Genomic DNA, 15,443 nt, shown 5'->3' with positions numbered 1-15,443 from the left:
ATTTCATCCTTGTTGCAATATTAATAGAACGGAGGAAGTATATATTAACGAGAATTAATGGTCAAAGTTATCAAATTTTGACCCAAATATTAGCAATGGGGCAAACAATAGGGATAAAGGGAGTAGCAATTAAGGTCATGGAAGATGGGAAAGGAGAGAGAAAGAAGGATGGTGGTGAGTGGTGACTAAGGTGGTGAAGGAGGAAGAGAGAGAAAGAAGAAAGAAGGTGAGGGGAGAGAAACCAATTGAGGTGGGTGGGGATTTTTTTAACTTCTTTAAATAACTCAAAATTTTTTAAAAAAAAGTAAATTAAAAACAAAAACAAAAAACAAAAAACCAATCATGAAGTGCCACGTAGCACATATAAGCAGTTGTACCGGATGCAAGGTGTGATATGGGAAGATGGGGGTAAAAGGTTGGATTAATCTGGAATAATCGAAAGGTAAGATTATTTTGGGAGAACGAGGCAAAGGTTAGACTATTTATAGTAATTTTTCCTTCTGTTTATAGGGTGGGGGGAGTTGTAGCTTCTCTAGTCGCGTTCGGGCTCAAAATCTGATACCATGCAGTACTAATCTAGTATGGAGAGCACTTGGAGAAATCTTTAGTTGGTTGTTTAAGCCAGCTATTTACAAAAGTGTGTGGCGAGATTACTTGTGGCTATTAGCAGTTTATTAGTGAAAAGTGGGCCAACAAGCCAAAAGCTAATTAAAAAAGCTACTCCTATTGGCTTTTAGTTTTTGGCTGGAAAGCCAGCTTAAAAGCCAACAACCAAACATATTTTTTGGTTGTTTGACTAAACTAAAAGGCCAAAAGCTAGCCAGAAATTTAATTGCCAAACACCCCCTTTGACCCTTATGAGAGTATGAAAATGCAACCACAGAAATGTATGATGCAACTAATCAAGGTGATAGGTATTCTTTGGTGCCTCATTCAATGATACACAATGGTTGCAAAGATAAGTTCTTTCCAAATGACTGTAATCATATGACAATGAGCTAGTGACAAAACATTCCTTTTATAAGTTATTAGCTACTTCATGCATGGTCCCTATTAACAAGAAGGGAAAAGAGCGAAGATTTAATCGAATATCTTGAAAATTATTTTAAGGCTTTCAGTTTTCTGGCCGTCACTAGGATTTTATAGCTTGCATTAGTTCAATTGTCATCACTCCTCATTGATTCAATTGTCAATATATCTGAATCATGTTGTTCATCTTCGTAATCATCATATTTACTGTTCCCAGTGGCTCTGAAGTCTGATTTATGTTCATGTTTGCAATCTTCGTGGAATTTTGGTTATTGTCGTTATCGATCTTTATCACGTACTGTAATGTAAGTAAAAAATTTACTTAAATTCTCCTAATCATTAAAATTACATTCATTCACTGTTTCAGAATATTGCTGGTAGCTGCTGTATTACTGGTTCGAATCTCAGAATTGTAGTACTCTGTATTCAGCAGCAGCAGCAAAATGTCCTTGTTATATCAACACAAGGAAAGCTTATTGCGTTTACCATCTTGGTTAATGGTTAGAGGTAATTCTTCCTATAACGAATTTATCAGTTTGTCGAAAATCTGTATGATAACATTTCGACATATAATGATTAGAAGTGTAGTAATTATCCGGATAAAAAGTTGCAACATCAACAACTGTGATTAGGAAGTGATTCCAGATTGTTGCATTTGAGGCTTTGATGTAGCAAACACTTGGGATTATTAGCCACTCAGATCTTGTCTTATCCTCTTTTTTATTTTCAAATCATTTGCTTTATTCTTGACTTAATCTCCAACCTAACCAACCTTTGCTTTACATTTCACCTAGTTTGCTTCAATAGAACAAAGTTCCGAAGTTCAATCCTCTTCAAGTTGATCAAAGAATCCTTTCTTTCCCGTTTTGAAGTAATTATATCATATCAAGTATTGTCTTCAGATGATCTTTTAGGTTTAAACACGCATATTAAAAAGTTCACTAAGGTGAGGGTAAGGATATGAGAAAGAGAGTATGGAGAAATACACATCAACATATGTTGACTGAAAACAAAATTCATATTAAATAACTGGAAGATTTTTTGTAGATATTCTAAAGCAAATACAGAATAACTATTTGTGGACTTAAGGAGTATAAATACACCTAGTTAAAACTTCATAACATTAAGTATGAATTAATTAAAGGAAAAATTGGGTTTAACCATTGAATAATCCCAGTGGATTTTCTTCAAATAATCTCAACTTTGAATTATAATAGTATAATTGAACTTTAGAAGGTATTGATTTTTATCGGGCTAAAATGACAGAAATAGATATTTTTTTCGATCCTTTGACTTCAGTCAACTTCGAGTCACCACTCCTTTGACCTCCCTCCCAACCACCATCTCCCGTTCTCCCTTTCCTCCAAACCACGCCAACCCACATTTTCCCCTCCCCTTTCCCACCATCCATCCACCATCCTCACCATTGCAACACCAACCCTATCAATTCTCTCTCCTTAAACCGTCGACATCTCTCTTCTCTTTCCTCTAACCCAACCTCAACTTCCTCTACCTTTGTCGCGCGAAATTGCCAACACACCAACTACTCCTCAACAATTGTGGCGTCGGACCTTGAAAAGCTTGTTAACGAAGCCCACCGTAGCAGATACATTAGCCTCAGTTGGATTGGTTTGGGGACTGGAAGGGGAGGGGGGGTGGTGGAAGGTGGTGGTTGGATTAATTTTAATATTTTTTTTACCATTCACGTGGTGTTACGTGTTGCTAGGAGTGCTAATCGAGTTGAGCAGTTCGTAAGCAACTCGGACTCGATCAAAGCTCGGTCAAAACTTTTACTCGATTCAACTCGAGATGTTAACGAGCACGAGTTGAGCAAGCTCTAACTTGACCTGATAAGCTCATGAGCAACTTGATAATGTATTTTATTAATATAGAATATACAAACAAGTTATTACCATGAATAAATTTGACACTTAATAAGAGTTAACCTTTATATTATCAAAAAAAGAAAAAGTAAACCTTTAATAATAAATAAAATATTTTTAAAAAAAAAAAACTATATATAGTGAGAAAAAAAAACACACACACACACAATAAAGGCCTAGAATGAGAGTGAGGGATAGCTCAAGTGGTTAGAGTTTTCCTCCCGATTCCAGGAGATCCTGGGATCGATTCTCACCCCCGCCCTTGTGGCTCTCTAAACACCAAAAATAAAGGCCTAGAATTTTAGAAGGGCCAAAACTTTAACGAGCAGTCGAGCAGTTTTATTGGCTCGAAACATTAAATAACACAAGTTGAGCATATGAAAAAAGTTTTCGAGTCGAGCACCCCATAGGTCGTGATCGATTCGTTCGATTAGCACCCCTACGTGTTGAAGTAACCTATGGAACTGTAATAGATTGGTGACTGAAACCTAATAAAAGTCAGCCCCTCTGAAATCGTGATTAATAAAAGAAACTTGGTTACACTTGAGATTATTAAAATTATTTTTTTTCTTAAGTGTATTATGGGAATATTAAGGATAAATTGATTGATTAAGTACTTATAAAAGACTTACTTGTATTTGCCTATATGGTGTAGTAGTAGTAGAGAAAACAATTGTTGCAACACGAGGTGCGTAATCCTTGTTTTATCATTTTGAATACAATCTAAGAGCTACAGTCTTGGTCAATATATTAACTCAAAAGGAACTCCTTTAATTCTCAAACCTAATTAGTTGTGATGATGAGTTAAGACCATCAATTGTCAAAATGTGGTTAGGTGGACCAAGCTAGGCTTAGATAAAGACCTAACCTCCTATATAGCATGTCCAATGAGTAGAATGTTTTATGCAAATAATGTATTTTAATAGCTTATTTGCATATATAATTTAACTTATCTACTAAACAACTATCCACTATAGGATTGGTAAGTCTTTTTAAAAACATTGTAATGATATTACTATCTCAAGTACAAGTTATGATTTTGGAGTCAAGTTTCTTAAATTAACAATTTTAGTGTAATTGTTACCCTAGATTGAGATTTGAGAGTTAAGGAAGCATATTAAACAATTGATTAAGGTACCAATCTCTTAGGCAAACTCCAAGAAAGCTTTTTTCAAAGAAAATTGATACCTTAAAGCAAAAATACATAAACTTTACTAGAATTTATTAAAGAGATCAATACTCGATCAAATCAATCTCTTTGCTCAATCTAAGAAGCCAAACATAAATACGGACTTCAAGCATTTTTGAGTAACGATTTTGTTCTGTAACTTTATTCTTAAATTGACGACTTCTGATTTGCAAAATTCACTACTTTAAATAGTGATTTTGCAAATAAGCTATTAAAAAGTTTATTATTTGTGTTTTCCTATTAGTAGACATCTAGATTCCTCCACATATAGATTGTTAAAGAAGCTCTATTTCGCTAGGTCTTCTTTAAAACAAATAACTATGTTGGGTGTTAAACTCTTTATTAAAAACTTGATTCCATTATGATAACATTGTAAATTCTTTAATTTCGTCTAATACTATAGTGTTTATATTATTTCATCATATCTAATGATATCATAGAAAACGATAAGCCCTTTTCACTTGGTGTGAATAAAGTAAAATTGGCCCCAATGTTTGGCGACTTTTTTTAGTCCAAGATTTGCAAATCACCACTATGGATAGTTTGCTCAAAAGCATTGGTCAATTTCATTTGTAAAATATTATTTATCAAATATTATCATAAAATGAGGAACATGTAATAAGTTAATTGATGATGTTTTAGTGGAGAATTGTTTCCTTTTAACTTCAAAAGGGAAGAAAGCCCATGCACTCAAACAATGAAATGGTCTTATCTTTGATTGGTGCTCCTTCACTAGATGAACAAAGCATATAATTAATTAGTGTGATGTCCCAATCTGATTAGTGGCCATATTACGATTTGTGCTACCATTTAGGCTATGTTCAATTCACTTTATTTTGTTTAATTTAATTTTCACAAGTTATAGTCAGTTAAAATTGGTAAATATAAGGCGGGTTAATAAGTTTAATTTGAATAAGAAAAGAGTTGATAATTTATATATAAGATAAATATAAGGCTATTAAGTTTCAATAAAGTCTAATAAATTCTTATATTGTTCAATAAGGCGTTGTTTAGATAATATAAGAACCGGTTGTGCATTAAACACATGTAGGTAATCTAGATAAAATTAACTGCTATGAATAACTTAACACAAACTCTTAGATAATCCGAAGTAGTCATTGTCTAAACAGGCATAAAAAATTAAATTTATTGAAATTAATCTCCTTTTGTAGATCTAATTGATACTAACGTGACTAGACCTAGTTTACCTAATTAGTTAATTAAATAGAATATGAGGACATTTTTACACTTGAGTGGAGAAAGAATAATTTAATTTCATGGTGACTAGAGCTAAAATAAACCTCTCATTCTCATGGATGTCTCTAGAAGAAAGTGATATCTCTAATACAAAATTTAGAAGTATATTAATAAGTGTTGTGTGTTCAGATGGACACATAGTATTTTTCTTTCATCATCGTTTGTGTAGATTTTGGTTAGAAGATATTGGTGTGAATGTGAAATGTATCTTTTTATTTTTTCCATTTATTTCACATGGTTTATGTGTATACATATTCCTTTTTGTGTGCCTAGAGACTCCTAAAAAGAAAATAACGTAGATAAAATTTTATTTCAAGTCTTAAATACCAAAATTTTATGTAAGATAGTATATCAGTTAAAACAAACTTATTCTATTCGTGAAAACTCTAGAAAATAAAAAAGGTGTGAAGTAATAATATCCAAATATCATGACAACTACATAGGGCTGTTACAATAATAAGCCTCATTTCTGTTATTTGGATGAATGACAACAACATAGGGTCATTTACAATAATAAGCCTCATTTCTATGATTTGAAAATCATGCTAATGAATTAATTCTAGAAAGTTTGCTAGTGAAAAATACCTATCACATGTTTCTCAAGTGATATCACCTATCTATATTTTATATGTGGTTCCTTAAATATGCCAATAATGTTGTATTATCTTTACATACTTTAATAATAGGTCTCAATCGGGGGCCCTTTGTGTTAATTTCATGTCTAAACCAAAAATTATTTTGTATTAATAGAAGTTTAGGTGGCATATGAGTCGTGGTGTTAGTTAATTTATCTTAATTTACTAATTAGAGCACTCGTGAAACACTAATACTCCCAATTAAGGCAAATCAAACATCTAAATCATTTGACATCTTTAGGTAATAATTAATCTAATGATAATTATTATCTTTATTGTATAATTGATGTCCTTAGTAGTGATAGAAAGAGGATCACAACTTTAGTCATAAAACATTTGGCGATTGGTAGGGAAATTACGGAAGATATTGATGTTGTGTGTCCATGATTATGATGTAAATGAGAGAGACAAGTGACACAAATTGATATCTTGTATAGTACACAAATCATTTAAAGTGTATTGTAACCTATAGAGACATTGAGGGCCAAACACATTTTTCACTGTCCTAAAGTATTACATAATTGATGTAACTTCTCTAGTCCATATTTCATTATTTATTCCCCAATTCAAAGTAATTTTTGCTACGTAATTTGCTTGTCCATCGATCGATCACTCGAGTACGCATTTGTTCAGCACTTGACGAATGTAAAAAGATTGGAGTCACAATGTACAATAGAGTCACTTAGCAAGGTACAATAGTCACTTATGCAATCGAACTCAATGAACTGAGTTTAATTTATTTTAAAATGTTTTTTTTTTTTTTTGGGGGGGGGGGGGGGGGTTTGCAAAAGTAACGATACCTATGACATCGGCTCGTTCTTAAGAAATAACGGTGTTTAGACATAAATTTCGTAATATTGATCTTGAGTGCACCAACTATACAACTATATCTTGGGAGTAAGAGCATCAAATCTTGTTCGAGTGCACTACACTATACGGTTGGATATAACATGTGACATAAATGATGTAAAATCCTTATGTTCGACCTGAACCATTAAAATTTCATTATTTTTGAATGATAAAATTAGCTCGTGCAACATCACTAATTACTACAACTTGTGGTAAAGTACAACACGTTTCGTTGTAAAAAAAATAAAAATAAAAAAATACAACACGTCACGTAATTGCACAAATAACATTAAAATCTAAAGTTTCGCTAGTCATGTGTCTACCCTTAAATTGATTGCCTCCCCTCCTAAAAAAGGAATGAGGAGGTACAAAATGGATGGAATGACCCAAATGTGGAGGGCAAGTGTGGTGGCCTGGGATGGTTATTAAAGCTCCTTGTTTTGACGAGGATGGTGTGATGAGAGTGATACCTTGTTTTATAAAAAAGGATTTATGGTAGATTGGACTTCTTATAATTGAATTGCCTAGATGATTGTACCTTTACTTTGGCTTTAAGTATTGTGCTAAACAAATAGAACTTTTCACCTTACTTTGGCTTCTATTAATCTACCAGGACAACCCATAGTTCTATGTGCATCAAGAGCACCCTGCACCCAATATGAGTCTCCCAATCTAGTGTGTGCATCGATAAAACGTTAACACACCGGACTAATAAGAGCACTATCGTGGATACTCACAAGTGCATGAAATAATTTACGCTTTTGATAAACTAGGGGTTATTATTGTTTTGACTGCTGGTAATGATTAGGTGTTATTATTGTTGCATTGAGGGCTGAGATGCGGTTTAGACAGAAAGAGAAAGGATATAAAGTGCTGCAAGTTTCTGCTTCATCATTAAGTAAATCCAGTGCTCCAAATACAATCATATCCAGCTATACATAAAAGAGCAAGAGACTAAATAACACAATGTTGCACAAATTAAAGTAACTCAACTCAGCAACAAAAACAATCTATAAAAATTCAAAAGAAGCTTCTTTTGTTCATCTACTAGTACATCTAAAAAAGCTGTCCCAACCTCTCTTTTTCATGACTAATATCTTGCATGATCTCTTACCAATTTAGAGAGTCCTAAGTAACAATGAACAGAAGTAACTGTCCAATAGGAGGGAGACAAACCCGCTGACCGGGGCGATAATTAAAGATGATTACCTAAACTGTCTAATTGTTCAAACCAACATAGTGTTGTACAAAACCTATAAACCACTAGAATAATCAAACAAGAAAATAGCAATGAAGTAGATTGATTCTCTCTATTTTGTTGCAACATAGCCAAAGTTGTAATTTTTGAGGACAATTTACTGAATGTCGGTAATATGTTTGACCAATTGGTAGTGCTGAAGAAGCCTACTAGCTTCCCTCACACCACTGAAATAAGCACCATGTGTTGTGGAGTAATGGGTTCTATGTGTTGCTTCCCCGGCAAAGAGGACTTGTAGAGGTGGCGAACCGGTCGTAGAGCCACGGTTCTCGGCTCTTGGCAATGGTTGAGCCAGTGTATCGAAATCATCACCACTAGATCCCACTGCAACATAACTGTATGACCCTAAGAACAAGGGGTCTGTACCCCATTTGCTCTTCAAGACTTCTCTGAACTCAAACTCTGAATCCTTAAAATCCATATTGCCATTGCATTCTTCATGGAATTGATTAGGATTTGAGATAAAACTCGAAATCGTTGTCGAAACACCATCGATAATGGCCTCATCATCGAGAGACTCAAGCTCTAGAGCTTCTTTCCCTGCAAACCAGGAAATCAACACACTAGAATTGTTGTAAATTGGGTAAATGGAAGATGTTTTTCTCATCCACCATGGAATTTTCTTATGCCGAAACTCGGAATCTGGCCTATGAAACACCATTTTCAAGAAGGGCATCTTACAAAGATTGCAATCTTCTTGACTTTCTGATGGACTTAATTGTAAGAACAACTTGTTGACCACACCATACCCAAGTCTCAAAATTGCTTCTTTTTTGACAAAAGGCAGTGGTGGACTAAACAACCCTGCACCAGATTCTTCACTGACTCCAGCTTTTAGTATACCCAATGAAACTGTGACAATGACATGATCTGCTTGCATAATTGAACCATCAGAAAAATGCAATTTCACAGGTTTACCACTGTTTTTACCACTAAGATCATCATTTTCAGATCCTAGCCATTCAATCTTGACAACTTTCCTACCTAATTGAATCATACCAGGGGGTAAAACTGAGGCCAAGTACTCAACAATGGTAATATAACCTCGAGGGATCGTGATCTCGTCCCCAGAAAACATCCGGTACTCGCTTTCTGCAGCATAATCAAGATTAAACAGATCACCAGCACCAGTATATGTTCTCTGGGTATTCTCACAAACAGCAAAAATAGCCTCTTCCAGCATTTTCCTGCTCCAATTACCACAAACCTTAACCTCCTCAATATCTTCGGTTTTATCGGACTTTGAATCCCAGTACCGCTGCAGCCCAAGCTTCAGAAATTCACCAATGCTGCTCACCTGAATCCCACCCAGATCACCCTTTTCAGCTTTGCATTGAGCAACACTCATTAACCTATCAAAAAGTGATGAAATTGGATCAACAATATCAGGATTAACCACAAACCCACCTTCAGCTCTAGTCTCAGTTACTGATCTTTTCTCCTCAAACAAATCACCCATACATTCCCATGGTTTCTCAGATTCTAAAGATTTAATCTTTTGAGCAATTTCATAAACTGGACTCCCACAAATCCCATGAATCCAAGTAGCACCCATCTCAATTCTATCACCCCCAAATTCTCTAGTGTTAATTCTACCCCCAATTCTCTGCCCACCTTCAACTATACACAAATCAAATGCATCTTTTCCCCCTGATGCTGTATACAGCTTATGGGCTGCTGTTATACCTGCCATTCCTGCTCCAATTATCACAATTTTTGGCCTTTCAGCCACCATTTTCACCAGATTATTACAACAGTTTTCTGCTTGTTTTGTTTCAGAATGATTGAATTTTTTCTCTGAGGCAAAACAACAAACACTTGGTGGGCATTCACAAAAATGATGAAAAATGTAAAGGGAGGAGAGAGAAAAGGGAAAAAAAGAACAAATTATTGAAGGGTCTGTGTGGTGGGAAAGAGGTGTTGATAAGAAATTTATAAAGGGTGGAAATTATGAGTTGTTTATGGCATCTAAGAGGCACAGTCACATTAGCAGTTGCATCTCTTTCCTTTTACTTTAATTTAATTAATTTATGAAAGATTTTAGGTAATCATGTAAATGAAAGACAGGACTTTACTTTTAATTGAGCTCTAATGAAGTTAAGGATGCTAATTATAGGACTACCAAATGCTTCTTATGGTTATCACAGCTCCACACTTGTTGCAACTACTTGTAACACTCGTAAGCTACTATTCACGGCAGGTGTCTGGTCTTCACTCTTCTCCACCTTTTTTTTTTTTTTTTTTTTTTTTTCATGTTCTCGACGTTTGGGTAGAGGTGTCAAAATCAGACCCGACCAACCTAGTAAATCTCAATTTCACGTGAAATTGCCTGATTTAGATTTTGACTTGTATGTGCACGCTGATTTAGCATGACTCAAATTTGATTTGGATCCAACCCAATCCAATTGAACCCCAACCCTGTCACTCGATTGACACAATTGGTCGTTGGCAGTCAGCTGGTTTGATTAGCCTAGTTTGGGTGGTTGACTGGTTGTTTATACGGAGTATCGAGTTTTTGTTGCTTGTTTAACTTTTTATTTGTTAAAAACTTGTTTGCTAAAATTGATTGTTGGATATTATTAGCAACTTAGGTAAGCAAAAGACAAAAACAAACTCTAAACATCTTTTTCATTTTAGGCTTGTTCATATATACTGAAATGAGCTGAACCGAACTGAACTGAATAGAGTTGAAATGAATATTTTATTAGAGAAGGAAATTATGCGCTGAACTGAATTGAAATGATTGGAGCTAAACTGAAATGAACTGATTAGAGCTGAACTGAACTAAATTGAACTGAAATTAAGCTGAAGTGAACGGACCATTTGACTACACGTTGCTTTTTTCATTATGGCTAAAAAAGTCCTTTATCAAACAATTTTTTTAAATGTTTGGCCATACGAAAAAAGAGGAAGTTAATGGACTTTAATGAATTCACCGTTCAGTAAAAATACATTACTATACTTGTTTTAGTCTTTTACTATAACTCTTTAAGGTTATGTGATGTGCCATAAAATGTTATTTTTACTTTCCTTTTCAAGTGTTTTTTATTTTTAAGCTAGTGCATTGCGTATTTGGAATATTCTTACACTCTTCTTCTTACTAGTTGAAAAATATTGTTTACATTAACATTTCCTCTGTCTCATAACAAAGTTTTCAAAGATATACCTTTAATCATTAAGATCTTAAATTATTACACATTAATACAAAAAATTATGTATTTTGTATATTACTTCGTATAAACTTCACATTGAGACAAAGTCTAACATTATAATATTAATGAAGTTTTTTTTTTTTTTTTTTTTTTTTTTTCAAATTTTGCAAAATTTTACTATGAAAATTGAAATGAGCACTATATTAGAGGAAGTATTAGTTTTAAGTACGTGTGATGTAGAGTAACGTGCAAAAAAGTAAAAAACTTGTGTAAGTTTGAAGTGTATCGCTAATTGAGATGAGTTGAATTGGGTCATAATTCCAAGTTTCCAACATGATAGATCGATCATATGAAAATTTTAATCTGTATCCAATTCGAAACCTTTCAAATATTATTATTTTAAGGTTGGGTTTTTAGATCAAAATACCATATTTTCGGATTGAACCATAGATTTATAGGAAATATGCAATCCTTATCCGATCTGACAATCTGAATTTTTTGTTTCAGATATCCTATTCCAAACATCCCAAACCAAAAAACAGATGGAATATACAAAATTTGGGATAAAATTGCCGAAATTTCGGATTGATCAAATGGATCCTTTTAAAATACGGAGTACTTATTTACGAGTATGTCACTTTGATTTATTTATTTATTGATTTTAGTTTAATATTTTTTTTTATTAGGGAGTATCAAATTACATGTTGATTTATTTATTTACGTTTAACATTTTATATAAAGCTTCTGTTCATTTAACTTTAATAAATTATTTAAATCTCGTTAACTGGTTTCAGATTTTATGTACTCGTATGTCAGGTGAAAAGCGATTTTACTCCTAATTAATTGTTCCTAATTGATAGAGTACGATGATCCATTAACTCCATGATTTTGTTACTACTTGTATACGGATTTGGTACTTGCAGTTCCCAACAAGGCAACAAGTGGAAAACTGAACACAGATTGTTAATATTCATTTAATAGCTAAGTAGTGTGTAGTCCGGGCGTTGCACCGGTTGCTACTTTAATTATACCTTGTGATTATCAATTATATACATTTATTTTCATGTTTATAACATAACTTATTTTTGGTTTAGATGGTTAAGTAATTATCTTACTTATAAAAGGTTGGGTATTCAAATCCCGAAATGGAGTAGGTGACGTGACGTGGTCTACGTGGCACAAAGACGTTCTTAGTACGTCTTTTAATATATTAGTATAGATCTTCGTTAATTCATTTTTAATCTTTTAAACAAGCCTTTAAAGCCTTTAATCTTCATCAAAAACTGTGCTAATACGTCCCGTATCTTAATATTAATTGAGAAAGAAGACAATAGTGCTAAACAAAATTCACTACTCCCTCCGTCCCTTTTTTACATTCCTGCTTTCCTTTTTTGGGTATTCCAAAATTACATTCCTCCTTTCCTTTTTTAGTAATGTTTTTTTTTTTTTCCAAATATCCAAAATTATCCCTCTTTTTCTGTTTTGTAATTAATGCTCACTCTTATTTTCTCACTCCTAAATTTAGATGAATATAATTGGTTCTTAACTTTCCAACAGGAGCATGTTATTGGTCCTTTTTTTTTTAAAGGATTGATGACATCGCATCATTAAATATTAATCTATCTTTGTTTTCCTCAAATACATCATTTAATGTTTTGTACTTCCCATCGTGTTTTGTTTTATTGTTATTTGTTTTATTCTTAGTTCCTTAATTCCCGTGTAATTTTACAAACAGGAATGTAAAAAAGGGACGGAGGGAGTAGCATTTTAGCAATAGATACACCGTACCAATATTTTATTATAAACCTTCCTCAAAGGTTGTCCGTTTTTAATTAATTGCAACACGGTCTTTGTGACATGCTGTAATTTGAGGTCGAGATTATTTTTGATCAAATAATTTTCACTCATTCCTTCTCTAATGCATGATATGTGCATCATGCGCTCATGGTGCACCCGGTTAAATAAAAAAAGGGCAAAAAAACATTTAGATGTTCGAAAAAGAACATGCAGATTTTTGAAAAAAACATGTTTGGCGTTTAACAATGAACATGATTCATTAAAGAACATAAAGACATTACAAAAAGAACGTGATATAAAATTTATTAAAATTTTATTAAAAATTACATTAATGGAAAAGATCTTTACCAATGATATCATTTCCCAAAAATAGTTTTCTCTCTCCAAAAATTTAACTTTTCATAATAATATTAATTTTCTCTCCCTAAATTATATTCAACTACAAAAATTCAAAATTTCATTTTCAAATTAAATTTCAAAATTCAAAATAACATAAGTTAAAAGAACATAAGTTATAAGTTATAATGTAAAAACATATAATTCATACCTGAAGAACACATTGATCAAACTCAAACAACATACGATAATAAAAAAAATGATATACGATAATAATAAAAAAAAATTAAAAAAAAAAAAAAGAAGAATTTGTGCGTCACTTATTACCTCAAAAAACATACGAGCCAAATTCAGAGAAGATACTTTATATTGTTGAAACCAAAAAATATGTTTAATTACCATATGTTAAAGAATATAAGTATAAAAGAACATATTATCAAACACATATGAGTATCTTCTTTGTCAAAAATAAATATGTTCTTTATCAAACAACCATATGTTCTTTCCGCCTTTCGGGCATGGTGCACCCGGGTGTACTATCCTATTTTCTTCTCTAACCCTAGCGTTAAAATAATTTTTTAAAAAATCGTTCATTTAATTTCACTCATCTACGCTTAATACCGCGTGTCTAAAGGATGTGTTGCAAGTAAAAGAAAATGAAGAAAACGGAATATCTAAATTTCATTTTTTTTTAAAGATGTTTTGTTCTTGTAAAAATGGAGTATCAAACAATTAGTTATTACGTTACAACATCAACTTTTACTCACACACAAAAAAAAATTACTAAAAGCAACAATCTGGCTGAGGGGGGATAGTGGTGCTAATCGAGCGAATCAATCACGAGCAGAGGGCTGCTCGACTCGTGCTCGTTTAAAGGTTTAAGTCTTTGGAATTTCATAAATTTGTTGATTATATTTTCTTCTCTTTAGATAAATTTTTCTTATTACAGCGTATTAATTTAAATTTATTAAGTGTTAAGGTAAAATTTGATTTTAAAAATAGAAGAACAAAAAAATATTGAATTTTTTGTACATTTATCTTGTTTCGAATTGATTTGAGCGAGCGCAATCCAATTAGAATCGAGTTTTGACCGAATTTTGACCGAGTCGAATTTGAGTTATTCGCCAATTGCTCTTCTCAATTAGCACCTCTAGCCGAGGAAACTCGAAAGTTTCGGGACATTGCCGGGGACCCTCACAAGTTATTTTAGCTGAAAAAATAAGCCAAAATGAAAGATGCAAACAATCACCGCGCGGCTAGTAGGCTTATCAAAACATCATAGGCTCATAGCTATATTATATGATAACCATAGGTATCTAGTTGGTCAAATGTGATATGATTATTTGGGGTGTACGGTTTAAGCAATGGTAGAATAAGATTTTGAAAGTCTAAGACATCATTAAATGGTTTTTGGTTAGTTAAGTTAAATTCATCATTATTAATAGTTAAAGTTTATCATGTCATTGTCATATTCACTAATCACTACTCTACTCCTATTTTTACTCCACTTCGTCTCTTGTGATATTTTTGTTTTTCTTCGCATTATTCCTCACTTTTTGTGCCCCTTTAATGCTAATCGATGCTGAACCCTTTTTTTTTTTTTTTTTTTTTTTCAAATATATGCGACTAATGCGAGTTTTCTTACTATACTCATAATGTTCAATTCAATGCGGGATAAAAATCATACTCGTCATGGATGATGGGGCGGAAATGGATTATTTTAGGTTGTAACTGCCCGCGTCACTTCTTACCCGCCTTATACCCACCCCATATCCACATTTGTATATTTTGAAAATATAAAATTATATACGTTTATACTAAAAATATTAAATACTACGTATAATACTTTGTAATAGACTTATAAAATAAACCAAAAAATAGGTGTAATATTAACACGGATTTTTAGAAAATAACACCACATAAAAGTCATAATTTGGATTTTATCACCGCCACCACCACCAAAAAAAAAAAAAAATTATTAAAACACCACAAAAAACCAAAAAAAAAAAAAAATGATTCCATCAGAGCAAATTTAGCCCCAAGTCTTAAGACTTGGGG

General features: G+C 32.9%; 1 protein-coding gene across 1 annotated transcript; it reads right to left on the bottom strand.

Annotated features, from left to right (window-relative positions):
• Nucleotides 1-7,835: 7,835 nt before the first annotated feature.
• On the bottom strand, nucleotides 7,836-10,210 carry LOC145634588 (putative polyamine oxidase 5). The gene has a single exon (XM_081686005.1). It carries the CDS (start codon nucleotides 9,833-9,835, stop codon nucleotides 8,198-8,200), a length of 1,638 nt encoding a protein of 545 aa, XP_081542131.1. The 5' UTR covers nucleotides 9,836-10,210; the 3' UTR covers nucleotides 7,836-8,197.
• Nucleotides 10,211-15,443: the final 5,233 nt, after the last annotated feature.

Source organism: Chenopodium album, chromosome 6 (assembly GCF_948465745.1).
Source record: "Chenopodium album chromosome 6, dcCheAlbu1.1, whole genome shotgun sequence".
NCBI classification, from domain to species: Eukaryota; Viridiplantae; Streptophyta; class Magnoliopsida; order Caryophyllales; family Amaranthaceae; genus Chenopodium; species Chenopodium album.
This window is presented reverse-complemented; position numbering and strand designations above follow the sequence as displayed.